The sequence below is a fragment of the Zalophus californianus genome, chromosome 8, assembly GCF_009762305.2.
Source record: "Zalophus californianus isolate mZalCal1 chromosome 8, mZalCal1.pri.v2, whole genome shotgun sequence".
NCBI classification, from domain to species: Eukaryota; Metazoa; Chordata; class Mammalia; order Carnivora; family Otariidae; genus Zalophus; species Zalophus californianus.
In genome coordinates this window covers 84,610,190-84,637,790 of record NC_045602.1, presented here as the reverse complement: position 1 = coordinate 84,637,790, position 27,601 = coordinate 84,610,190, and the positions used below count along the sequence as shown (strand labels likewise).

Sequence of the window (27,601 nt, the reverse complement as noted above, 5' to 3'; positions counted from 1 at the left end):
AAGGCATGCTCCTCCGGGAATCCAAGCCAGTGCACCCCCGACACCCTCCACTGGATACTCTCCCCTGGGGACCATGTGCATCCAGGGAGGTTGGACTACGTGTCCTTCTGCAGGTCTGCGTGTCAAGTACAAAACAACCTACTTTATAGACATGCATTCAACTAAAGGACAAAATACCCAGAGACATGTACAGCAAGGTACTCCTCGTATAAATACACTTATAGAGAGAGGTGTCCTTAAAGGAGACACAGAACTCTGTACATCGACACAAACCTCATCCACAGTGAAAGCCATAAACACGGCCAAGTGCACACCTGCAACGTGCTCCCTGCATCCTCCTAACTAAAATGAATAGATAACGGGATCTGGTTTTATGGACCCAATTCTGTTGATACCTGCAGCTCTGACCTACCTGATCATCAGATCGTCTTACTCTCTTGGTTCTTTTTTTTTTTTTTAAAGATTTTATTTATTTGACAGAGAGAGACATAGCGAGAGAAGGAACACAAGCAGGGGGAGTGGGAGAGGAAGAAGCAGGCTTCCCGCTGAGCGGGGAGCCTGATGCGGGGCTCGATCCCAGGACCCTGGGATCATGACCTGAGCCGAACGCAGACGCTTAACGACTGCGCCACCCAGGCGCCCTGCTCTCTTGGTTCTTGTTGGTGGTGTTTAACCCATGGGTCTCTATGGCTTATTTTCCGTCGGAAGAAATTAAGTGGCTTCTGTTCAGGGAATGTATCCCTATGGTCCAGGCAGCTCGCACAGGTGCTCACCTGCCTGGCTAGCTCATCTTTCACACTAGGAGGCCAGGGATTCGGGAAGGTCGGCTGGTTCAGCTTGACACCATCTCCATGACGAGCCTTGAGCAGCCTTCCACAGCCACGTGCAGAGTCAAAAATGAGAACCAATGTGCAACACAAGCTCTACATGATTAAAATTATCCCACCCTCACCTCTTTGACAAAACATAAGTGCCCAACATATAGTGGCTTGATTCAGTGATTCTCGATGGGTGGTTCTGCCTCCCTGCGTCCCTTTCAAAGGTTTTGCAAAGTCCAAACTATTTTCTTCACACTTGTTTGCTGTGTGGACATGTATATTGGGCACAAAAGCAGTGGTGGGGGATCTCCTGTGCCTTAGCAGGATTGGAGGTGGCCGATCCTGTAGGGGAGACCAAACTAACCTCTACCTTTGTAGGGTCTCCAGCTGCGCCTGAGAATTCAATTGACATAAGACATTAATAGGAGCAAAGCACCCAGATTCTTACACATCCGTGGGAGCCTCCATAGAAAAATGAAGCCTCCAAGGGGTGCTGGGTCTGGTCTCTGTACCAGGCTGAACAAAGAGAGGTAATTGTGGAAAAGTAACAAAATATACGGGGAGCTTAAAGGGAGATAAGAGGTATTTTAACACGGTCTCCTTGAATAGATTTCTCTGGGCCTGGACTCCCCGTCTGGTGATGAGAATGTTTTTTCCCTCCTGGCATAGGGAGAACATCGTTCACACGGGAGCGCATCTCCTGCTTTCAGGAAGGAAACCGATCCGCATTCTTCTTCACCTGCTGTTTTTTAAAGTGCCGTTGGCTTAAAATAATCCTTATGCCAGAAGTGGCATTTTTGAGTGATTTTATTCGGCCACCCTTCAGACATTAGGTCTAATCATGAGGTGTGCCACCCTTATTCTCACCCTGAAATCTATGTACTTTGGCCAATGGCGAGGAAGCAGCACATACTGAAAACTGGTTTAGAGAGCATGTATTGTACTCACAGGACAGCGTCTCAGACTTGCGAAGTGTTCTCTCCCACCTGGGGTCAAAATTGAGTCTTTATACGTGAGAAGAGGCTCAACATCAATTATCATCAGGGAAATGCAAATCAAACTCACAGGGAGATATCACCTCATACCTGTGAGAATGGCTATTATCAAAAAGATAAGAAATAAGTGTTGGCGAGGATGTGGAGAAAAAGGAACGCTTGCACACTGTTAGGGGGAATGCAGACTGGTGCGGCCACTCTGGAAAACAGTATGGAGGTTCCTCAAAAAATTAAAAATAGAGCTACCCTAAGATCCAGTAATTCTACTTCTGGGTATTTATCTGAAGCAAACAAAAATACAAATTCAAAAAGATAGATGCACACCTGTGCTTATTGCAGGATTATTTACAATAGCCAAGATATGGCAACAACCTAAGGGTCCATTGATGGATGAATGGATAAAAAACTATGGTCTGTATACACAATAGAATATTATTCAGCCATAGAAAAGAAGGAAACCTTGCCATTTGCAACAACATGGCTGGATCTTCAGGGCATTATACTAAGTGAAGTAAGTCAGACAGAGAAGGACAAATACCATATGATCTCTCTTATATGTGGAATCTAAATATATATATTTATTGTTATGTATATTTATATTTTTATATGTTATATTACTTATATATTTGTATATATATCTAAATATATATATATTTACTAAGCTTATAGATACAGATAACAGACTGGCGGTTGTCAGAGGTAGGGAGTAAGAAATAGGTGAATTGCTTTGGGGGTTTTTCTAGTTTAAATAAATAGAATTTAAAAATCCTTGTGCATTTGGCTTTATGTTCAATAAATACATGCCAGTACAGGCTTCAGGTACAAGGTATGTGATATGACATCCCTTAAACTACAGCTGGATCACAGAAAATTATAAGGCGTAGGCTACTGAGCCCTTGAGAAGCTATGGTCAGCTCCATTTAGCTTAGTTGCTAACTGTTAGAGTATCTCCAAGGAGACATGGTGTTCTTCTTTTCTTTAAAAAGCAAGTGGAAATTTTTTAGAAAGAGTGGAAAGTTTCCTTCTTCTGACAAGGCAAAAAAAGTCAGATTTTATGCTTCTTGACCTTGGAAACTTTCCGCCCATTTTTGTCAAAGGATGAAGCAAGAGGGGGAGCCTGGCGAGAAAGGGGACAATGGAGAGGTTTTGCCTTTCTTTTCGCTTTTGAGAGTTTATTTCTTGTGCTAGTTGAAAAGGAGAGACTCGAAGGAGAGGCAGTGAGTGTTCAGAAACTGGTAACAGCCAAATGACTTGCTCGGGAGCCAGTGGGACGGAAGCCAGAGGAGAGGCAGGACCGCAGTCAAACGTGCTCCTCATCTGAATGGGCCGGCCACACCATTGCCTCCGACTTTGGGCACATTAGTTAGCCTCTGGGCCTCAGTTTCCTCTCCGGTGAAACCCACCTATATTGTGTCCTTTAGTCCCATCAGACTTCTTAACACTGACATTGCCACATCCTCAAAGGCCATGGACTCAACCTACTAAAGTTTGGCTTTCCTGTCGCTCCGTGGAAATGGATCACAAAGTCACCAACAGCCTCCATATCACTTCGTCCAGTGGACCCCCAGCAGTCCCTAGCTTATTCAACACTACTGGCATTCCTCCTAGAAGTACTTCAGTGCTCAGCATACCCACCCTCACCCCGCATCTCCCGCCCACCTCCCAGAAAGCCTTTCTCAGTCTTTACGCACCTCCTCCTCCGCCTGCCCCTTAAACCTGAGAGGCTGTGGGAACTTGACTTTTAACCCATTCCCCACAATCCACAAGCCTTCTTGGGTGACTTACTCATTCTACTTGGCTTGTTTATTGTTTGTTTTAAATGACCTTTGGCTTGTGGTTCCCATGTCCATATCTCCAGTTCTTACCTTCTTCCTTGAATCTCGTGTCCATACAAGTTTTAAAAAGCTCTTTGTATGGCTGTCCCCAAAGTGCCTCAGTTTTAGTAGGTCAAAATGGAATTCATCAAATTGGACTTTTTCTATTTTCCTGAAGATGGTGGTAGCTTACAGTTACCTAAGTCGGAAGGCTGAAATTATCTTAGGCTTGTCCTCTGTATCTAATCATCTATAACAATTCCTACTGATTTGACATCTTTAACATATTCTTGCAACTGACACTACCTCCCCATTCCTACTACTACCACCCTGCCCTCTTTTAACAGGACCAACACAGCAGCCCACAGTCCTAGGTTGGGTTTCCCAGGAGGAGAGTCTGGAAGGAAGTGGGAAAATGGGACAGGGAAGAGGAAGAAGGTATAAAGGACATGGTTTCAGGCCAAGTGCCAGCCTCAGCCTGATCCCACAGAGGTGCACTTGAACGAAGACTCTGCCTTGGGTTTGATCCAACTTGAGGAAGGGAGCTGGGCTCTCAACATTCCCACATCAGTCAGTCATTGCCAAGGACACACTGGGAGAAGGAGTAAAGGAGCCCCAGTAGCCCAAGGGCCGTCCACACAGAAACAGTAAAAGGGATCCAAAGGGACCCAACGGGGTCTAGGCAGAACACTGACACCATCTCCTTATACCTCTTAAATGAGCATGTGGTAGATTTCTATACTTCAGCCAAATTTATCTACCAAAATCAAAGATTTGGCCAGGTCAATCTCCCACTTAAACCCTTTCAGTGACTTCCAACCTCTTAGCAGCACTCTGTGGAAACTGGCTTTCTTCACCATCCTAATAGGGTATCAGAATCAGATAGGGGGAGGGCATCTGTGTTAAAATACAGCATGGTCTCCTGAAGATTCACACTGCACACCAGCTCATTAAAGCCTCTGAAAAGTCCTGCAGTAAAGAAACCCATTCACTTATTCGGCCAGGGAATTACTAGCCTTATCTGACCTTAACTTGAGTGCTTGTTTGTGTGTGTCTTCTGAGAGGTACCTCTTAACACACCTCTGTCAGCAGACCTTGGGGGGAAGTGCTGGCCTAAAGGATAAAGTTCCTCAGCATAGCACAGAAGTCTCTCCGTGGGCTGACCTCACCTCCTCTCGGCCTCATCCCTGACTCTAGTAACGCCGAACTGTGTCCCAACCTTGACATACACCTTGACGTGTCACAGGGGCCTCTGTGTCCCATTTGTGCTGTACAAGTGAGCTTTCTGTCAAAGCTCAGGTCTATTGACACCCCTTCCAGGAGGCCTTCCTAAGATCCTATATCAGGCAGGATTCTCCAGAGAAACTGCATCAGATTATGGAGACCGAGACGTCCAAAGATCTGCAGGGTGAGTAGGTATGCTAGACCCTTAGGAGAGCTGATGTTTCTGTCTGAGTCCTAAAGCAGGGGGGAAAAACCTGAGGGTCTAGCTTGAAGGTAGTGGGGCAGAAAAATCTCTCTTACTCTGCAGAGTCAGGCTTTCTGTTCTATGCAGGCCTTCAAATGATTGCACAGTGTCCACCCCATTAGGGATGACAATCTGCTTTACTCAGCCTACTGACTCGCATGTCAATCTCATCCAAAAACACTCTTACAAAAATGCCCAGAATAATGTTTGACCAACTCTCTGGGACCCCGTGGCCCAGGTCAACTTGACGCATGAAGTTAACCATCACAGACCTAAGGGCATTTCTTGTTGTTCCCATCACTTTTTACACATACAATTTCTACATCTTTTTTTTTTTTTTACCATCCTCACCATTTTTAAGTGTACAATTCAATAGTGTTAAGTGTATTCACATTGTTGTGCAAGAGATCTCCAGAACATTTTCGTCTTGTAAAACTGAAACTCTGTACCCATTGAACAATAACTCCCCCATTCCCTTTTCCATCTGCTCCCAGCCCTGGCAACAACCATTCTATTTTTTTTTTTTTTCTCTCTCTCTATGGATTCAATGACTCTAAGAACCTCATGTAAGTGAAATTATTCAATATTTATCTGGCTAATTTCATGTCTTTAATGTCTTCAAAGTTCATCCATGTTTTGGATGTGCCGTCCTTTCTTTTTAAGGCTGAGTAATAGCCCATTGTGTGCATACACCAGATTTTCTTTATCCTTTCGTCCATTGGTGGACACGTGGCAGCTTCTACATTTTGACTGTTGTGAGCCATGCTGCTGTGAACACGCGTGAGCAAACATTCCTTCGTGATGCAGGTTTCAATACCCAGAATTGGAATACAGTTTCCATATCTTCACTCAGACCAGATCTTACTGGACTCTCATCTTGACCAAGCTGCCTTCCTCCCTTCCGGTCACACTGGACTTTAAGCTTTGGAAAGGAGGTGCTGAGCTTGATTCATGCTGTCAGCGTGAGGGTGAATCACCCAGCAAATAATAATTTCCTGCCCAGGAGTTTCCTTGTGCCCAACCCCCTCCACCTGATTTCTCTGAGGAAGACATCATGAGCTTTCGATGTCAGAAGAGTCCCACGTTCCAGGATCATTCACAAATTCTCCATTTCAAAGATTAGGATTCTGGGTGAGCTGGGAAAAAGGATTCTAACTAAAACCAGGAGGGAGAGACAGGGGCTATTAAGATGTGCTTGAAAAGAACTGAGGAAAAAAATGCTGCACGTTACACTTTGTTTTCTTTAAAAGTTGCTCTAAGTGGGACAGCATCGGTGTTTGATAATACTCTTTCTAAAGTTATAATATGTTTTTATTTTTTAAAGTTATGTCTTAAGACTTTAACTCAAAGACAATATTAGGAAATTATGCTGATGGCCTTTAATCTTGTCTAGAGTTTAGGACACAGAGGGTGGCAGTCTGCTTTAATTTTAGGATCAGTTGTAGTGAGCGAAATGAGAATGAATGAGTCTGAACATCTAAAGTGATGATGGCAATATGCACACCTCTGCTCACGGGGGTCCATTTGTAATTCTTCCATGGACGTTCACACTACTGCCCCCTGCCCCGCCTTCAATTTCATGAGGATCTCATCATCAAGACACAGGTTCGGGGCCAAAATGGCAGACATGTTGTAAATGATGAAATGGAATTTGGAAACCTGAGAATAACAGTCTTCTTTGCATGGTCCCGAGACATCTTACCTGAGGTTGACTTAATGTGCAGCGTGCCACTTCCCAAAAGAACGAGGCATGCTTCTACTGTGTAAATTTTTCAAACGCTCAAAGCTGTGACGGCTGCCTCCTGTGTTCGGTTGTGTAGCATGGTGGGTTTCGAGTCCATTGAATGACTCACTTCCCTGCTCCTCTCCTGCGTGCTTCGGCATTTCCCTCGTCCTGTGGGGACCCTTCTGGTTGCCAGCATCACAGAAGCACAAGCCGATACAAGGAGACGCGCATACCATAAACCTCCCTCTGCTTGCCTGTGCCAAGAAATCCTTCTGGTCTGAGTAAGACAATCCAACGCGTTGGGTTTAGACACCAACATCAGCTAGCAGTGTCATAATAGGTGACACGTTTCCCAGAGATGCGCAGTTAGAATAGACTTCAAAAGGCATCGCCATCAGAAATCGTCTGGCAGGTAGCTTACCAGCCTTCAGAGCACTGTCTATGGAAGGACTAGCCCTACCAGACACACTCACTTTGGCTTTGTGGCCCCAGGTCCAGTTGGGGTTATTTCCCTCGTCTGGGCACATGCCCGTTATTGTCAGGGTCGTAGAAGGAGGCAGACAGGCCGGGCTTCTAGAAGGCGGAGGAGTTGCCTGGGTTTAAAACTTCTCAGGTCTCCTTCCAGCTGGCAAGCTGTTTCTGTTTGGGAGACAAAACTCTGATGCCGCCCTCCCACTTTCCTGTGTCCTGACCCTGGTGTGAGCATTCATCTCTGGGTTCTGCCTCCCCCCCGGAATCACACATGTGGCTTCCAGACCCGCCGGGGGGACACGTGGTCATTCCGGGATCCCCACCCCAGCCTGGTAACCAGGCCAGGGATCCTGGCATTCCTCATCCTCTGGAATGTCCCTTCATTCTGGTTAACTTGGCCCCAAGGCCTTGTGGTAGAAATGAGGCAGGAGTCGGCTTGTTCATCTGGCAGGGACACCAGGGAAGGCTCCTGCCGAGCTCTAGCTTGGTTACCTGCTCCCACGGAAGAGTGAGCCACGTGCTATTCCAGTCGGCCTCCCCAGGCAGCTCCGGGACACCAGCGGAGTCCACGATGGACCAGAGGCAGCTCCTGGGTGACTCTGCTTATCACCCCCTCTGCCTCCTCTTCCTGGGACCAAGAGCCTTGATGGGCATTTAAACCATAACATCACATTATCTACTGAGCCTCATAAATAGGACTCTCTAGAGTAGCAGACCAAATGGTAACTTTTGCTAGTCCTACACACAGTGACTTGAACAACTCTTGTACGAAATGTGCAATTTACCATTACCTCAGGGGCTGACCTAAGAAGCTGCCCTCGGCCCTCCCCTGCTTTGCTCCCTCGCTGGGCTTGTAATGCCGTGCGTGGCCTCCCTCGGAATGGCCGAAGCTGAGTGTGCAGCTGGGTCATGGAGAGTTTGGGAGTAACTTCAGCGTCTTCCTCTGAAACCATTCCTGACTTCCAGGGAATAGTAGCCTGAGCCTTAGTTGTCCACATGAATTAACCAGCTAAGTGCTGGTGCCTTGCCTATTTCCCAGGTGGAAGGAAGCCTACTTTTACCATGTCTTTCTTCTTCGCTCCCTCACTTCTCTGTTTTCTTACACACAGTGTCCTTTCCTTCTCCCTGGGACTGTTCTTCCCAGCAGGCCTCTGCAGCCCCTTCTCTCTGTCCCAAAGCTTCGTTGCAGAGACGTTTTCCTCCTTTGAGCCACAGCCCCCTCTCTGCCTCCTTGGCCCAGAGGGAGGCACCCCGCACTGTGGGGGGCTACCGCAGGCTCTCCTGGCCTCCCCTGCACCAGTCCGCTGCTCTGCCCCAGTACCATGCGGGGTGCAGAGCCCCCTAAAACAGCGTCTCTTCCTAGAGTCTGAGACAGAAAGAAGAAATGAGTCTTCCAAAGACTCTGTGTCTAAATCCACACCCACCTCACTTTCCTACACAAAAAATGCCACCATATCAGCAATCAAAGACAAAAGACAGAAAGAAAAGGAAACATTTGTTGTAACAGTGATAATGAACGATAGCTCCTCTGAACTCTGCATTCCAGAATCTGGGATGTCAAGTTTACATTCATTGACTATCAGCCCGATTAGTTCTGCTCAAACAAGGACTCTGTCCTCCCTCTGCTTGTGCATGCGCCTTGCAAGGGAGCAAGAAAGACCCATCTAAAGTAAAGGAGTCCTCATGGCAAGCCCACCTGGCCACATGAAAGGGTACTTCTCCCAAGTGAAAGCACGATTCTGCAAGACCAGGGTGCTGGTCCCCATCTCGGTCGGGGGTGTCCCCTCTTACTGCCTGGTGATGTGCAAGTCAAAATTAGGACCGCATGACTTGGAAAGCTGCATAGTCGTCTCTGGGAGTGTGGATGGCCAGAGTGAAGGCAAGTACAAGCTTAGGAATCTGGTCTACCTTTGGGAAGGATTATCCATTAACTATATCAGTGAATGAGGGAAAGACACCAGTTTTTCTTTCTGAGTGACTCCACCATAAAACAGTATGGTTCGAAAGGGATGAACTGTGTGCTCCTACATGGGCTCATCTCTGCAGCCTAGTGATCTAATGCCCGCTTTGGGGGTCAGGATGCCCCTCTCAGAGGCTACAGCAGAGCTGTTATCACTAAAGAGGCTCCTGCAATTAGACCTGCTTTGACAAACGGCCCACCAGACATACTCATGCAGCTGCAGAGGACAGACCTTTACGAATTTCCCTGGGAGACAGAATTTTTGTTTTGTATGCTCCCGTTTGGACAGACAGACTGTCTTAAAGTATTTAATAGCGATTCAGGCATGCCCCGGCCATAATTTTAAGACATGAATTCATTATATTTGGTTGCTAAAAATGGAGGCTGTGGCTTTCGTTGGCATGACCACTTCCAGGTCTTCCCTCAGGGAGCTGCCTTCTGTACCTAGGGCCCAGGCAGGGGTGGGGCAGGGGCCCAACTGGGGCAGTCCCCTCCTCAGGAAGAGCTAGACACTCAGGGGCAGAAGTGTGAAGGTCCACGGTTTGGCCCCTGCCACCTGATCTCAGCTGCTCACAGTACCTGTGGAAGGTACTCCTGGGGGGACTCCAGCTCATGCAGGAAGAGCAGCTCCTGGCTCCCTGCCAGAGAGGACAGGCCCTCCACTTTTCTTTTCTTCTCTTTTATGATTTTATTTATTTGTCAGAGAGAGAGAGAGAGAGAGCACAAGCAGGGGGAGCAGCAGGCAGAGGGAGCAGCAGGCTTCCCGCTGAGCAGGGAGCCCAATGTGGGGCTCGATCCCAGGACCCTGGGATCATGACCTGACCTGAAGGCAGATGCTAAACAAACTGAGCCACCCAGGTGCCTCTCCACTGAGCTTTAGTGCAAGTGCTTGCAAGTCAGATCTCCATGCAAAGCCCAGATAATGGAAACGCCCAAATGAGCAATAGGGTCGATTTGTTTGGTTCAAGTAGGCCCATATGAGCCCTTGTATGGCAGCCCTATCTTGGTTTAGGCATTTTCAGGATACCCGAATTGAATTCAGACTACTGACCAAGATGCAGAGAATACAGAAATGAATGTGTCCAACCCTGCCCAGAAGGGGCTCCCACTCTTTTGTTTGTTGTTATAAACAAGGGAAAGATGAGACAGTATGGAATGGTCAAAAACAAGGGATGAGTACTCGAGGTAGCCTTCGCAGGGGAGAAGGAGTTCAGGATGCCGAACAGAGTGTGGAAAACTCTCTTGGCTCAGGGGCAGAGGTGGAGCATGCAGGAGCCAAGAGACCGGGTGGGAAGGGGTCTCAAGGACCTCCTGACTTACATGGTAAGCCCCTGTTCTCCTGACTTGATGACTTTCCAAACATACTCTTCAAAACAGAAAACCTCCAAGTATTTCCATCCTTTGCTCTCAGCCTGACCTGGAAACTCAAGGGACCGGTGACGATATAGGGAAATAGGCATGCCACACAGACAGGGTGGGAGACAGAACTGGGTCCCTAAAATGGTAACAAGGTCAGGGAGCCAGGTTGTGGAAGGCCATTGGCAAGAGGAAAGTGTAATTTCAGACTGTTGAACTGAAAGCAGAGAAAGAGCCGGGGGGGGGGGGGGGGGGGGGGGGGGGGGGGGGGGGGGAAGAAAGAAAGAGAGAGAGAACAGGAGGGAGGGAGGGAGGGAGGGAGGGAGGGAGGGAGGGAGAGAGAGGCAGGAAGGCAGGGAAAGGAAGAAGCATTTACTGAGTTTAAGGACAGCTAATGAACAATTTGGGTATCTGACAATGATTTGCCCCTGGAGCCCCTCCATCCCTGCAGGAGGCAATGACTAATCTGGAACAGTTACAGAGTCATTCCTCAGCATCTCTAACTGCGCAGAAGTTTCCAAAAATATGTGTGCGGTTAGGATGGCCCAGAATTTGAAAAGATTCTTTGGGGGGCAAATAGTACTGCCAGCATCCTGCGAAGGTCAGACATTTTAGAAAATCTTTTTCTGGTCTCCCAGCCATCAAGGACCATTGCAATGCTGTCCAGCAAAGCCTGCTTGTCCCAGAAGCTCTGTCGTGACTCTCAGGCCCCATGTTAAAGCACCTTCTGAAACAGGTAGAAGACAGCCCTTCACTTGTGTTCTTAGCAGAACATAAAGCAACAGAAGGTATAGTTCTTTGTCACATGCACCTCACCTACCACACTGCACGATCGTTTCTATGGTATGAGACGTTTTGGAAAATTTTCAGGGATTGATTAACCATAAAAATAACTTGATGAAGGACTAAATAATTTCTAATAACCCTTTAAGGTGCGAAGAGAGGCCATTTTTTGTTTCAGAGGTTAAGTAAAGAGGACATACACTTGGGTGGTGCATGCACACAGCTCCGCAGGGGTGCCTGGGCTGGAGCTTGGTGCTCCCCTCCCCTCCTGGCAGCCCAGGCTCTTCCTAGCTAGATTTCCTCTTAAGGACCCTGATCCAAGTGGAAATAGTACAGAGAGGACTTGAGTGGCAGGGAGGGCGCACTGGGGATTTTAAAGTTATGGTGCTGACTCATAAAGTCAATTCACAAAGAACACTTGTGACTTCAGTGTGGTTCAAAATCCACATTCTGAGAACCAAGTGGGCATGAGATGCTCCCATTTCAGGGACTCCAGGAAGAACTGGCAGAGGCCACCTGGAAAAGCACTTCAGTGATTTTAGGGAAGCAAACATGGTTCATTCAAAATAGGATTTTGCTAGGTTTACGCAGACCTCGGGCGTTTACACTTCTTTCAATGGGTTTTGGAAAAGCAGACAGAGGGAAAACAGAGTAAAACTGTTGGCAAACAGAGAAGTGACCGGGTTATTGCAGAAAAGGGCTGAAATCAGAGACAAAAAGGTCTCAAAGAAGAAGCAAACGTTTCCAGGGCCCACTTGAGAAATTGTTTTCATCCGAAATAGTTCAGCAACAGTTCCTGATCCACAAGTGGCCTCCGAGCCTCACAGAAATGAACCGCAGTGTGAATGGTTTCATTTTATTGGCCGTGAGGCTGCCAGATAGAACCTTTCTTAAATGACTTATCAAAGCCACAATGGAAACTTGTATGAGACGCTCCAAATCAGCTTTAACCAATGATGACAAACTCAGAAAATCACGGAGTTGTTTGTGGATTTGGCTCCATGTCAGGCATGTTTTGAGGTTTTAAACGTGGTGACTATTTGCATCCATTAAATCAGTTTGTAAAAAAGAGAGAACAAAGAAATGGGATATGGAAACTCTGCGTCTTAAGAAAGAGCCAAGCTTTTCTCCCCTAACCAGAGCAAAAGGGGGTGGAGAGGCAAAGAGTGTGCATTTCCCGAAGGGCTGGGCTTTTCCTGAAAGTCTTAACAGGCACAGGGGCAACGTTTGGGCACCTACAAGAACAAAGCTGTAACCAGACCAAGTTCCTTCGGTTTGCTCCAGGGGACACCGGCACCAAGCTCAGGGGCACAGGAGGTGAGCGCCCTGTCTGCACGGTCATCTTTGATAGAAATGTTCTCTCTCCAACCAGGCAAATCGTGCTTTTAGAAAAAGTGAGCCCAGATGTCTGAGCCAGCATACTGGGGTGGTGCTGTGTCATGGGGAGGCGTGCACAGACCTGCCCCCCACCCTGCTCCCTTCCCAGGAACAGAGCAAGAACTCAGGGCTTACTGCCAGCTTTTATGATCTTAGACACTCACCCTCCAACCATCTGAGGCAATTAAGAATGATTAACTCTGAATCAAGGGCAAATCCTCCAACAGCTTCCTGCTCCGGGTTTGAGTGGTTAGAGCTCCCCGTGAGAAGTTCTGCTTCTGAAATGGGAGGAGTGCTGTAAAAATCCTCATCAAAATGGTCAGTTAGGGTAGGGGACATAGGGACATCTGAACTTCCGCCCCTGTTTTCATGGGTTCCCTTTCTCCCCGGTGCTGGTGAGGTCTCCTAGAACCTGCCAGGTGGCCAAGGTCAGGAGGAGACCCCGGCCTGACCGCCCCCTCTCCCACCTTCTCCCCCCCTCTCCCCCCCAGGTCTGACCACACTTCTAGAAGCTGTGTCTTCCTCTCTGGGCCTCTGGGAGGAGAGAATTAGGTTTCAGCTTTGGTACCACTGACACACAGGCTGCAAGGATTTGCCTTGTAAGTTTTGTACTTTGTGTTTCCCTCCCATGAAGTACCGGACCGAGTAATACTTGTGATTGGATTTTAGAGTTCATTTCTACCTGTGCTTCCCTCCCGTGAAGTATCTGGCAGAGTAAGTAATACTTGTAATTGGATTTTAGAGTTCCAGATCCCAGTCTGTATTTAGCGTATCTGTTTCCACGCCCCACCCCCACCCCCAGAACTAAGGTCTGGGTTTCTGGTAAATTACTGAGTCCAGAGTTGGAATCCCTAGGGAGTATTTTACCTCAAGGCACAATTAGTCATCAGAATTACCTGCAGGGCTTGTTAAAACACGGGGAATGTTTTACTTCTAATCAGTTTCTGGGTGATCCTGACGCGGCTGGTCCAGGACCACATTTTGAGAACCACAACCTATGCCATACAGCTTTCCCTTTCTTTTCTTGCTTCTTAGCTACCCCATCCCTGAAACCGCCCCCCATGAGAGAGGAAGAAGTCAGGGTGATGCTGGCTGGTGGGGGAATTACAGAATTGAAATTAACAAGAGAAGCTTGAATTACTTGAATCACCTATAGGAGTTGCCTCTATGCCTTTCCCAGGAAATAGAATTTCTTAATTTTTTTTCTTTTACGAATTAACCTTTTACCCAAAGCAGATAATTTTTCTGTCAAAAAGACAATCTTCTATCTTTAGAATACAATCTCAACTTTAATCCTTCCTTCTGATGAGAATTAAGTCCGTTTCCTTCCTTTTTTTATTGAGATATAATGAACATATAATATTACGTTAGTTTCAGGTGCACACCATGATGATTCGATAATCGTAGATATTGCTAAATGATCACCACAATAAGTCTAGTTAATGTCTATCACAGTTACATTTTTTTCTTGCGATGAGAGCTTTTACGATCTACTCTCTTAGCAACTTTCAAATATACAATACAGTATTATTAGCTATAGGCACCATGCTGTGCATGACCTCCCCAGGATTTACTTATTTTATAACTGGAAAATTGTACCTTTTTACCACCTTCACATTTCCCTCTTATTCTGAATTCATCTCCCCTTTATTGTCAAACAAAATACCCATGGAATAAAAGCTCATGTTTACTGAGGTCCTACTATGTGCCAGGGACTTCATTAATACTGTTGAGTGATTTACACGAGCCATCTCAAAGGATCTTCCCAAGAATTTTGCAAAGTATATGTTATTCACCCATTTTACATATGAGTAGTTTGAGGGTTAGGGAGATTTTGTGGTTGCCCGAGGCCACCTCAGTAAGTCCCAGGTGGAACAAGGATTCAAATCCAGACCTGATTCCAGAGATCAAGTTATATTGTCATAGCATTCTATTTTCTATAATATTTATCTGCTATACTATAAAATAATCAACTACAAAATGAAAGATTTGCCACATATTAAACAAGTCTGTGATCCACCATTCATTCAGTATCTGTTTTTATCAAGTACATACTATGTGCCATGTGCTATAGTTAGGCCCTGCGAATACAATGGTATAAAAGATAGAACTCTTCAAAATACATTTTACCAGACTATCTTATAAAAATGTATTTTATTTTATTTTAAAGATTTTATGTGTGTATTTATTTGAGATACAGAGAACGCATGCACGAGCACACAGGGAGAGAAGCAGAGGGAGGAGGACAAGCAGACTTCTGGCTGAGCAGGAACCGGTAGTGGGGCTTGATCCCAGATCTCTCCACCCAGAGATCAGGACCTGAGCTGAAATCAAGAGTCTGACGCTCAACCAACTGAGCCACCCAGATGCTCCTAAAAATTTATTGTTTTAAAGATTATATTTATTTATTTGAGACAAAAAGAGAGAGCATGAGCAGGGGGAGGGGCAGAGGGAGATGGAAAGGAAGAATCCTCCAGCTGACTCCCCAGTAAGCGAGGAGCCCACATGGGCTCCATCCCAGGACCCTGGTACATCACCTGAGCCAAAGGCAAACGCTTAACCGACTGAGCCACCCAGGCAGCACAAATTTTAATTTTAAAAGAGTTCGTCCTTGAGACACCTGGGTGGCTCAGATGGATAAGCGGCTGCCTTCGGCTCAGGTCATGATCCCAGGGTCCTGGGATTGAGCCCCACATCGGGCTCCTGGCTCAGCGGGGAGCCTGCTTCTCCCTCTCCCTCTGCCTCTCTCCCTGCTCATGCTTTCTCTTCTCTCTCTCTGTATCTCTGTGTCTCAACTGAATAAATAAAATCCTTTAAAAAAATAAAAAATAAATAAAATAAAATAGTTTGCCCTTTGATTCAAATTGTTCCCAAAAGTACATGCCATTCAGCTCAGAATTGTATTCCTTCTGCCTCTATTTCTAGCAAACTTCCTTGATGTTCTATAAATTCAGTTTAACAAACTTTGTTTCCTATTTGTCTTAAAGGAGCATGTGTTGCTTTAATTTTTAAAATATTTTTATTTTTTGAATGAATGATATATTTATATAGCTCAAAATTTAAAAGAAACAAAAGGGTATAGAGTAAAACTTCATCTCCCACTCCTGGCCCCCAGCTCCCCAGATCTCCCCAGAGACAACCACTAGGATATGTATACATTGTCTCCCTCCCTTCCTTTCTTAACACAAATATTTGGTTACTATCTACTTTTCTTTCCATGGACATAACTTGGAGATCATGCCAAATCAATAAATATAGTTACCTTCTTCTTTTTAACAGTTGAGTGTAGAAATAACTCTAAAATGTACCATATAATATTTAACTAGTCCCCTGTTGATGAACATATAACATGTCCAATATTTTGCTATTAGGAAGAATTCCACAAGGACTACTCTTGTATGTTTATCAATTTACACATGAGCAAGTCTATCTGTAAGATAATTTCCTGTAAGGGGAAGCGCTGGGTCAAAGTCAAATGGTATGTGCATTTGTAATTTAAAAAATGTTCCATTACAGAGTTTTTCAAGCATTACAAAAGGAAAGAGACTAATATAATGAACCCCTACACACCCGTCACACAGCTTCCAGTTGCCAATAATCCATGGCTGATACTATTTCATATATATATATATATGAGGCCCTATTCATTCCCCCCACCTCAAATTATTTTGCAACGATTTCAGACATAATGTTATCTCATTGGTAAATATTTTGGCATTATTTCTGAAAGCTAAGGGCTTTAAGAATGTGTGTGTGTGTGCCATTTCATTATCACACCTAAAATAAATTCATAATAACTTATCAATGTCATCCACTATCTTGTTAGTGTCACACTTCCCCAAACCGTCTCATGAAAATTTATTTCTGAAATGGTGTGTTCTTTGTTTCAGAATCTATTCAAGTCCACCCTATTCATTGCAGCTAGTTAAGTCTTCTGGTTCCCCCGCCACCCCCAGCTCTCCCTCTCTCTCTGTCTCTGGAAGATCATTCTGTAACTTGCAACTATACAGACAACAAAGCTAGATAACTGTCAGAGGGAAAAGGCTTGTCTATGCACACTTTGCTCAAGATACTGGCCTGCTTTGACTATCATTGGGAGTACAGGTCTGGAGCCCACACTTCTGTCCTTGGTGAGAACCTGTCAGGTTCAGGGAGGAATGGGGGACGGAAGGCTGGGTTCCCCACATCCGGTTCTGACTGGGCTCACTGCTGCGGCCACTCTCAGCGCTCTGGAGGGCAATGGAGTGAGGGGCATTTCCTGCCCTGCACGCTACTCGCATGGCTTTGCCATCTGACAGACTCCAGGTCAAATCCCAACCAGGTCAAATCCCAACTGGCATAATAATTCTCAGGAGGCCTTGAGCAAATCTCTCTGAGCTGAAGTTTCCTCACCTTAAAACTCGGGTATTAATCCTTATCTTCAAGGGGTGAGACTCAAACGATAGAACATGGAGAGCTAGAGCTCAATGAGTGTAGCTAATAGGACTCGCAAGTTCTGTGATTCCATGATGGAGACCCACAGAGAGTCTCAAATACCCCCAGACATTGAGCGTCAACCAAGAGAAAAGAATCAAATAGCTCTTCTTTCTCTGAGGCCCACTGATTGTTAATTATAACATGCCTTCCCACGGCACTCCCGCTCTCCCTCTGCTGTCCTCTCCTCCGCTCATCTTCCCCGGAGTCGTCAGGGGAGGCTGCCACCCACTCGAGAGCAAACATTTCTATCCTGATGCCCGCTTTCCTGCGGGTTGAGGGGTGCCATCTGTCCCTACTAAGTGTGGGCTTCAGGCCCAGGGGCCAGACTTTCAGTGTGGGAGGCCCTCTCTGCAGCTCACCTTTGTTTTCTCGCCCCGAGGGAACAACAGAACGTCTGAACAGCCCCCTGGCCCCAGTCTAGCGGAACAAAGAACCTGGCATTATTCATTCGCTCTGGCCATCTGCTCGGCTCATTTCGGGACAGAGAGGGGTCTGCGGGGTAAGGCGAAAAAGCCCACGGTGCACATACATCCCAGGCACTGGCCTCCTGACGCTGCAAGACCGGATCAGTGGTCCCGGTTCCGCACCCCAGCCCACCCCCACCCGTTCTCGGGCTTCGGCTGGCGTAGCGTTCCCCGGACCCGGGCGGAGAGTGCGGGCGTAGGGAGACCCCTGCCACTCCGCCCCGGCGTGGAGAGACCCTGGGTGGTGGCCGCAGCGACCCGCGCACGGCCCTTGCCCTCAACTCGGGCCTATGAGCCCACGCCAGGCACGGAGCTCCGGTAACCCCCGCGCGTTAGAGACCCAGGGGGATCGGAGCCCAAAGCACACAAAGAGTTGGGGTCCGCTTGCGCCCCCGGCCACCGGGAGGCCGACGGGCGCCCACCCCCCCGCGCCCCCACGCCGCTGCCCGCGCGCCGAGCCCGCGCCGCCGGCGTCTCAGAGGCGTGCGTCTCCTTATATGGTCAGATGACACGCGGGGGTTCTCTCGGGCGGGAGCCGCGGCGCTCCACCCGGCCGGCCGCCCCGCCGCAGCCCCGCGCCGCCGCCGCCGCCGCCGCCACCGCCCCGGGACGCCTGCCTGGTCCCCAGAGCCCGCCCGCGCCGCGCGGTGAGTGCCCTCCCCCCGCGCCACCCGCGGGAAGGCGACGCCTTGGGGACTAGGGGCCTAGCCGCGGGAGAGCCGGGGAGACTGGAGCCGAGACGTGGGGGAGACCCGGAGAGGCGAGCGGAGATGCGGGGGAGACCCCGGGAAAGGGGGACCGAGCCGAGAGGGCGACCCGGGCGGAGGGGAGCAGAACCGTGCGGACGCCTGGGAGGGGGAGCCAGGCCTTGGAGGCGACCCGGAGACCGAGGAGCCGAGGTGCTGGGGGAGACCGGGGACTGGGAAGCTGAGCCCTGGAGAGATCCGGGGAGAGGGGAGCGTAGCTGCGGGGTGACCCTGGGCAGAGGGGAGCAGAACGTGAGGACACCTGGGAGAGGGGAGCAGATCCGTGGGTTACCCAGGGAGAGGGGAGCGGAGCCGCGCGGGAGACCCTGAGAAAAGCCGGGCAAGGGGAGCAGAACTGTGGGGACATCAAGGAGAGGGGACCCGAGCCTTGGGGGAGACCCGGGCAGAGGGGGGCAGAACCGTGGGGACACCTGGGGGGAGGAGAACGGAGTTGCAGGGGAGACCCGGAGAAAGGCAGGGTAGAAGGGAGCAGAACTGTGAGGACACCTGGGAGAGGGGAGCGAGCCTTGGGGGAACCCAAGAGAGGGGAGCTGAGCCTTGGGGACACTCGGGGAGAAGGGAGCCGAGCCTTGGGGGAGACCCCGGGGGAAGGGGAGCTGAACTGTGTTGGGGAGAGCCGGGGTGGGGCGGGGGGGCGCTGTAGGCAGGAGGGACCCACCAACCCCGTGTCCGTGTCCGGAGGGAAGACCGAAGTCCGAGTCCTGGCCAGGAGTGGCCAGTGGCCAGTCCTGGCCACAGGGTGGGAGCGGGGTGACTGACACCCACGGGAGAGCCCTGGGCAAAGGCTGGCCGCAGGTCCGAGCGCAGAGAGGTGACAGCCCCTGCCCTGCCAGGGGGCCAGAACTCGGGAGTGTGAGCGAGTTGTCCCGTCGGCAAGCCCCAGGGTTGCCATCTGCCTGTGGGGGTGACCCACGCATTTCCCTGCGGTCCAAAGGTGTGGAGCTCCCGATGTGGCCTCAGGCATTGACTCGTGTAGAACTTAAAATACTGAACCATCAGGTTTAAAAATGTGGGCGTATTTTAAACGAGAAAAATTCTGATTCTTAAGTGGTGTCCCAGGGTGATATTTTAGCATACCTGAAATTTTGGGAAGAAAGTGTTCAGTGTGGTTTCCTATTTAAATTAAGAATCAATCATGCCTCTTTTCAGATCCCAGTTTGGGTTTCCATTGGAAATAGTCTAACCCAGTTTAAATGAAATGTATACAGCTGCCTTCCATGATGTGCACTTATGGTGTGCACTCCCTTGCACTTATTTTGGGAGGTAATAAATCACAGGTGGAGCTTATAATCAGGAGACCTGTGTTCGAAACACAAGGCCAATATACTTCTTGCAGCTCTGGCACCAAGTACTGGGGACATACCTGAATATTTCAAGGAGGCCTTCTGCTGCATATTTTGACTCACAATTGCTTGTTAAACCACCTCCAGTACTGAAAAAAAGTCTGAGTTGCAGACAAACAAAGCCCTATAGGATACTGAAAAATAATTAGGCTGGACATCAGAAGGTCTGGGTTCTTTTTTTTTTTTTTTTTAAGATTTATTTATTTATTTTTTTATTTGAGAGAGAGAGAGAACGAGGGGAGGGAGGGGCAGAAGGAAAGGGAGAGAATCTTAAGCAGACTCGCTGCTGAGTGAGGAGCCCAACATTGGGCTGCTCTCATGACCCATGAGATCATGACCTGAGCCGAAACCAAGAGTCAGATGCTTAACTGTCTGAGCCATCCAGGCGCCCTAGGAGGCCTGGGTTCTATCCCTGTTCTGCATCTGAGGATGCATTACCCAGCCTCTGGGGCTAGGGTGGCTTCATTTGTCAACAAGGTGGCTGGAGTGATGCCTCAGATGCCATGAGATACAAAGTTCCTTGAGCTTGAGTGAACAAAAAGAAATATTGGATACTTCCTGTGTAGTTTTATTATGAGAATTCCAACAAAGCCCATTTATCATGTGGAATTATACTGAGAAGCCACTTCCTGAACATGGCTACCTTGGGCAAAATGACCAGGCTCTTCTCTAGTGACCAAGAGCCTAGTCTTCCAGGAGACCAAGCAGGCATTGTGACTTTGGGGTGAGTCACCAGGTACCTCTGTTGTCTTGAATTGTGGATTTCGACCTTGGCCCCTATGATGGTTAATTTTATGTCAACTTGACTGGGCCTCAGGATGTCTAGACAATTGTTCAGACATTACTTCTGGGTGTATCTGTGAGGGTGTTTCTGGATGAGACTAACATTTGAATCTGTAGACTGATTGCCCTTCTGAATATGGGTGAGCCTCATCCAATCTGTTGAAGACGTGACCATAAAGGCTGAGCAAGTGGGAATTCCTCTTGCCTGGGATATCAGTCTTTTACAGCCTTCAGACTCAGACTGAAGAGAAAACTAAGTTAAGAGTGCACTCCACCTGCCTGACTGCAGAGCTGGGACATTGGTCCTTTCCAGCCTTTGGGCTCAAACTGAAACTCGGCTCTTCTTGGGTCTTGGGACTGCTGGCTTTTGAACTGTAACTTACCCCATTGACTGTTCTGGTTCTCAGGCCTTCTGCAGATCTTGGGACTTACTAGCTTCCATAATAGTGTGAACCAATGCCTTGTAACAAATCTGTGTGTGTGTGTGTGTGTGTGTGTGTGTATACCTATGTATATATCCTATTGGTTCTGTTTCTCTGGAGAACCTAATACAGTTCTCTAGTAACTTTGCTTAAAAATTCTCCTGCCAGCAGGGCACCTGGGTGGCTCAGTCAGTTAAGCATCTGACTCTTGGTTTCATTTCAGGTCATGATCTCAGGGTTGTGAATTCGAGCCCTGTGTCAGGCTCCACACTCAGCACGGAGTCTGCTTGAGATTCTCCTCCTCTGCCCCTCCCCCTGCTCGCTCTCACTCTTTCTCTCTCTCTCAAATAAGATTTTATTTATTTATTTATTTGAGAGAGAGAATGAGACAGAGAGAGAGAGCATGAGAGGGGGGAGGGTCCGAGGGAGAAGCAGACGCCCTGCTGAGCAGGGAGCCCGATGCGGGACTCGATCCCGGGACTCCAGGATCATGACCTCAGCTGAAGGCAGTTGCTTAACCAACTGAGCCACCCAGGCGCCCATCTCTCAAATAAAATCTTAAAAAAAAAAATTCTCCCACCAGCAAACTGTCTTGCTTTTTAAAGACTCCATGACTACTTGGCCACTGGTGGTGTTGCCTTTCCTCTTGCTGTAAAATACGGCCCCCCTCCTGGAGATCTAATGAGAGGCCTGGGGCAGCATCTGGGGCCTCAACCATTAGTTCAGTTGTTGTGAGTGATTCTCACTTGGACATCATGTGTCATCACACTCGTCCTTGGCCTTCGTAATCCGTACGTTTCCTGCCCTGAGTCAGTCTGCGGCTTAAGGATCTTTAGGCTCGTGGTACTAAGTGAGGCAGGTGATGTCTGGGCCGGTAAGAGAAGAAGCTGCCCTGTTTTTGTGGGTAAAGAAAATGAATATCCCAGGGCATCCTTGAAGTCTGGAGATATTTAGGTTTACAGTCAAAAAGAAAATGGATCTGTCCGTGTTTGATGATACAACTTTTGGAACCAATGAGAATTAGCGAGCCAATGAAGAAGGAAGCCGGAGATATGCAAGCCTGTCCTGACAGGATCCCGAAGCAGTATGCTAAAGCAGCACCATGAAGGAACAGGACAGGTAGAAGGAAGAAGCCAGCCCATCATGGACACACTGGGCGTCGCCATAGGAAGAGGCCGGTTGGGGCTCATAGCAGATGGAAGGCCAGGCAGACAGAAAGTAAATAATGAGCTGCCTTTTGGAGACTGGGGGAGACTGATGAGAGAGAGTGAGCAGATTTCATTTTGTTCCTGTGGAAACAAAGCATAAATAATGTGTTCACATGTTCCCAGGAAGGTGGTGGTAGAGCTATGGGGGGGGCTCCCCCAAAGCCCCCTCACTGGGGTGATTTATGAGCCTGAGTCAGCCTGCCATTCTAGCTGGCATAATTATGCTTGTCTTTTGTTGACTGAACTGACATGTTTTGAGATTAAATGACAAGATGGTATCTTAAAGGTGATTTAAATTCTTTGGGGCTAGAACTATTCTGGAACTCTTTTAGAGATTCTATGTTTTTGTCCAGCCACCCACTATCTAAAACAGTACGTGGAGAATAGTGGTTACTCAATACATTCTTATTGACTGGTTTTAAAAGCTATAGGACATCAAACCAGTGTCATCATTCTTGTATTCATGGACTTAAGGTCAGAAACTTTGCATTTATTATTTTCCCATTTCTTTTCATTATTCAGTATTCCAAAGATAATCTGGAAGATAGTGGTTTACCTTAGTCACACATTGTCTCTCATACAAAATGTTCCCTTTTTTTCAAAGATTTATTTATTTATTTTAGAAAGGGGGGAGCCCAAGGGGGTGGGGGAAAGAAGGAGAGGGAGAGAGAGAACCCCTGAGCAGACTCCCCACTGAGCACAGAGCCCGACGATGCTGGGACTCCATCCCAGGACCAAGAGATCATGACCTAGCTGAAATCAAGTGCAGGCCGCCCAACTGACCGAGCCACCCAGGCGCCCCTCAACACAGAATGTTTCATAAAACCATCAGAGACAAATCAAGATTTTTTTTTTAAGTTTTTGGAAGTTACCTGTTTCTATACCAAATTATAAAACATCCCTGACCCCTGCCCATATACTCTGAAAAGGCTCATTAAATTAATCCAGACGTTTATCACGTAGTAGTAGGCCTAGTCAATCTTACATTTTACCAAGCATCTAAAAATCAATTTCACGGCGCCTAGGTGGCTCAGTCAGTTAAGCGTCTGCCTTAGGCTCAGGTCATGATCTCAGGGTCCTGGGATCATTGAGTCCCGAGCCCCATGTTGGGCTCCTTACTCAGTGGGGAGTCTGCCTCTCCCTCTCCGTCTGCTTCTTCCCCCACTCATGCTCTCTCTCATGCTCTCTCTCAAATAAATAAATAAAATAAAATCAATTTCAAGTTGATTCTAAATACATACCTATATTCTTTAAAATAGCAAACTCCTTGAACTTGCACCTCTCTTTTGTTCACCGGAATTTTTATTTAAAAGAAACCGTTTAGCTAGACTAATAGAGTGTTAGAGGTGAACCCTGTTTGTGCGTCCATACGTCTATGCACAGGAAAGCAAAGTGTGTGTGCTACTCTCTGGCTACAGCTGCAGGGGTGAGAGCCCAAGCCCTTGGACAGAGGATGTTGGATTATAGGCAAGCTGTGTCCCTGCAGAACATCCAGGGCCTTTCCTTGATATCTGGAGCCTGTCAGGGGATCTAGCACATTCTTCGCAGAGATGCGTGGAAGCATCTGGCTGGTTTTTGCTCCTTGACCTGACCAGGCCTCTCCTGGAGGTGCAGCTGTGTGTTCACAGGGGTGTAGACTCCAAACACAATAAGAAAGAGTCTGCCCGCTGTGGAAGCAGCAGTTTATCTGGAAGAGGGAAAGAGGCCAGAGACACAGGAGAAGGAATGAAGCTCGGGGTCTGTTACATTAGAAATTTTAAGAGCGTTGGATGCCAAACCACATTACATTTCAGGTTTGGTATGCAAAGGGGATGGTTCACATAAAACATTCCTCATTTTCATTCTTGATTTTTGCCCACATGTTTGTACTCCCCATCCATTTGTCCATTCATTCCAAAAGTATTTATCAAGCGGCTGACCCTGTGTTTATCACCTGATGGCAAGACCCCAGCAATATCCCTACCTTCACGGCGCTTATGGCTCAGAGGGGGACACAGGTGGTCACGGTGTCGCATGGTGGCATGAAAACATTGCATTTTTAAATGCATTCTTTTTGAAAAGAGCCCACATGCAGCGGGCTGATTTTCTGAATTCTCTCCAAAAAGTCCTGACTGTTGATAAGCAATGGAATTTCCCACCGGGGTCATTTAAAGGTGGATGTGGTTTCAGCAGAGACTGACTGACTGACGCTGTTGCGCGTGTTGTGGGAAGGATTTGGGAATATTTGCAGATTTCTTTTTAAGAACTGACTACATTAGAAACGGTTGTAAAGCAGGGCTGATACAGAGAAATACTTGGGTCTTGAGGAGGAGGTGGAGGAAAATGGCATCTCTGGGGTCAGATCAAAGTCAGTATCTGAATGGAGCTTTGAAAACAATGCTTAAGGGAGACCTCTTTTGCAACTCAGGCCTTTTTAGGCAAGCCCCTGGGGCCCACCAGGCCTCCCTCTGGGAAGGACAGGCCAGGTACCTCGCACTCATGGGCTGGCCAGCCTCCTCCCTGTATACCCAAGACATCTCTCTGGTTAAAAAAAGGAAAGAAAAGAAAGTGCATGAGCTTCTGGTTCCTAGCATTCTTGTGTCTTTCTACCTTCTTTACCCTCCTTTCTTTCTCCTGCCTCTTTCCATCTCTCTACTTCTCCTTACTCTCTCCTTCCCCTTCCCATTCTCTGTGTTTCTCTTAGGTGTGCCCAGCTCTGACTCTTCCCCACCTCCTCCCCCCTGCTTGAACTTTGTTTCACGGTTTTTAAATCTACAGATAAAACTAACCCTCATTTATAAGCCTGGGGACGTAAAATAATAACGTTGTCGGTACGTGAGCCTGTGCATCACTGCTCCAGGGCCCCAGGAACCTTTCTTTCTCTACCTGCCCCAAAGCCGGGCCCTCGGGAGACCCCAACCCTGAGAAAGAGTCTGGTGCCTCCCCGCCTGCAGCCCAGCCCTCGGTGCCCCGGGGCTCACCTCACCCAGAGCAGTTATCGGAGCCTGGAGCCACCCCTGTCCCCTACTAGCCAGCTTTGTCAAATATCCTACTTGCTCAGAGCCCAAGGGGGAATGACATCAGAGCCTGAGTTAGCCCTGGGCAGGGAGTTCAGGGAGGAGAACTCCAGAACACAGTCATTTGGACAACTCCAAATGGAGTTCAAGGAAATAGCAAGTCAGCAGCCACGCCTCGTGCTCAGGTGCCTCCTTGCATGCCGCAGCTCACTGCTCGGAGCACTTCCTGGGTCCCACATGATGGACAGGACCCTGGGCTAACCTGTCAGGAGGATGCGGAGCTTCAGACGGGGGAGGCGATAGTACTCGAGCAGGTTGAATGAGAATCCTTACAGATCCAAGATGTCCTATTTTTATTTAAAGAAATGACTCAGAAGTAGACCCCGACACCCTGGAAACACGTTTAAAGAGTCACTGCCCTTGAGTTTTGTCCTTCTCACCCCCACGTGGCAAAATTGGGACTTCACCCAGTAAACTCTCAGCTGGGCCTCATGATGATACCCGTTGTCTACAGGGCAGAGCCAAGTTCACGGTCAAGAGTGCAGGCCCTCCTTTCTTTGACTACCTTCTCAGCTTCCTGTGCTGTTCGGCCTCTGCTCCTCATCACGCCTCTGCCATCTGCCCGCCGGCCCGCAGGATCACCTGGCTTATCCTTGTTCAGTGCAGGGAGACATCTCTGGGGAGCCTGCCCTGCCTTCCCATGGGACCCTCTGTGTCTCTCTCTGTCAGTGCCCTGAGTGTGGAGCTTTATAATCTGTTTGATACACCATTGACCCTTGAGCAACAGGGGTTTGAACCACGCGGGTCCACTTACACACAGATTTTTTTTTTTCCCAGTAAACATAGTACACTACAGTAAATGTATTTTCTTTTCCTTGTGATTTTCTAAATGGCATTTTCTTTTCTCTAGCTTACTTTATTGTAAGAATACAGTGTATAATACATATAATATACAAGTATGTGTTCATCGACTATTTGTATTGGCAAGACTTCCGGCCAACGGTAGGCTATTCGTAGTTAGGTTTTGGGGGAGCCAAAAGTTGTATGTGGATTTTTGATGGCTCAGGTGTTGGATTTTCAAGGGTCAACAGGCTATCGGTTTTCCTCCTAGACTACAAGTCCCTTCAGGGAGGGCCTGTATTGTGTTCATCTTTGTATCTCTAGCATTTTGCATACCATCTGATACACAGTTCCAGCTCAACTGATGCTTCTGGAATGAATAAATAATCAGGTGTTCTATAGGATTAAAAAATGCAAATTCATGGGGACCTTTTAATGTAGGACGATAAATATGTTTTTCCCATTAAAAAGAAGCTTAAGATAATATAAGTTTAAATACACACTTTTTAAAAAAGAATATTCTATTTGGTAGCATCTACTTAAGAGAGACTTGGTGTTAAATACTTTGTGATAGAAGGGAAGCCCTTCGTTTTTTATTTTAGCTTTTGGTCTACTTCTTTTGACTTTCAGGGTCTGTGCTTCATGTAATTCTCTGGGAATCCTGAAGAGGACCTTCTCTGATCAAGTGTTATTCGGCCGTGTTCCTCCTCAGTGACGGGTGCTCATTTTACACCTTAACACATTGGTTTGACAGAAGTGCTCTCCTAACCCTTAGAACTGAAGTGACTTCTTAGAGAAGATAAGGAACCAGATGGGAGAGAACTCCACCGACAGGAGAATCTCTCCTTCAGTCCCTCTGGGCAGGTGGCCGCCGCTGCACTAGTCCTGCAGGGAGGAGGCATCAGGGCTGACGGCATTTGTCCCCAGAGAGCCTCCGTCATACTTTGACTAGATGCAGGGCCTTCCTTGTTCTCAGAGTTTACTCCGTTAGATTATTTCTGTCCCCGTCCCGTGGAACTAGGGAGTTGAAAACATATATGCCAGGTACACGAGCAACATCGTGATCATCACGTTGATGAGAGAAGTTCACCCGTTTCACTGGCTCAAGAACATAGAAATGATCTCTGAAGAGATGACTGGCATAGTCTGTGTCCCTCCCCTAGTAGGATCTGTACTTTGAGCCCCCACGGAGCCACTTTTTGACTTAGATTGCAAAAAAGATGGCTTTTTTGGGGAATGCTCACGTGGATCTTCTTTTTTCACTAATATTCTTGGGCCCTGGTTTCTCCATCCATAAAACGAGGTAGTTGTAGATAATCTCAGGAATTGTTTCCAGCTTTTAAAATTCTACTTTGTAGCTCTGTCTCCTTTTGTTGTTCGTATTTCAAATTCTCGAATCATTATTCTCTTATTTTTGTGAGAACAGGCAATCAGTGTCCAGTTCCCCACAGGTAAATGGCAGCCTTTATTGGAAAATGTATATGTTGGAAAGAGAGTTCTCAATTGTGATGACATAAACAATTGCCACTCTCAA

The 27,601-nt window shown here is 47.7% G+C and overlaps 1 protein-coding gene across 4 annotated transcripts in view; it reads left to right on the top strand.

Annotated features, from left to right (window-relative positions):
• Positions 1-27,601, top strand: part of FHL2 (four and a half LIM domains 2) — a 66,637-nt gene that overhangs the window by 14,977 nt on the left and 24,059 nt on the right. Inside the window, exon 2 of one of the 4 annotated variants that reach the window (XM_027621838.2) lies at positions 26,698-26,785. The exons of 1 other annotated variant lie outside the window; for it this stretch is intronic. Coding sequence is in view for 1 of the 3 variants with exons in the window: in XM_027621836.2 (XP_027477637.1) it covers positions 18,479-18,607 (129 nt within the window). In the remaining 2 variants the exon portion in view is untranslated. Of the gene's footprint in view, positions 1-18,226; positions 18,356-18,416; positions 18,608-26,697; positions 26,786-27,601 lie in introns of those variants that run through there. 2 more of the 4 variants (XM_027621839.1, XM_027621836.2) reach the window with 2 other exon arrangements.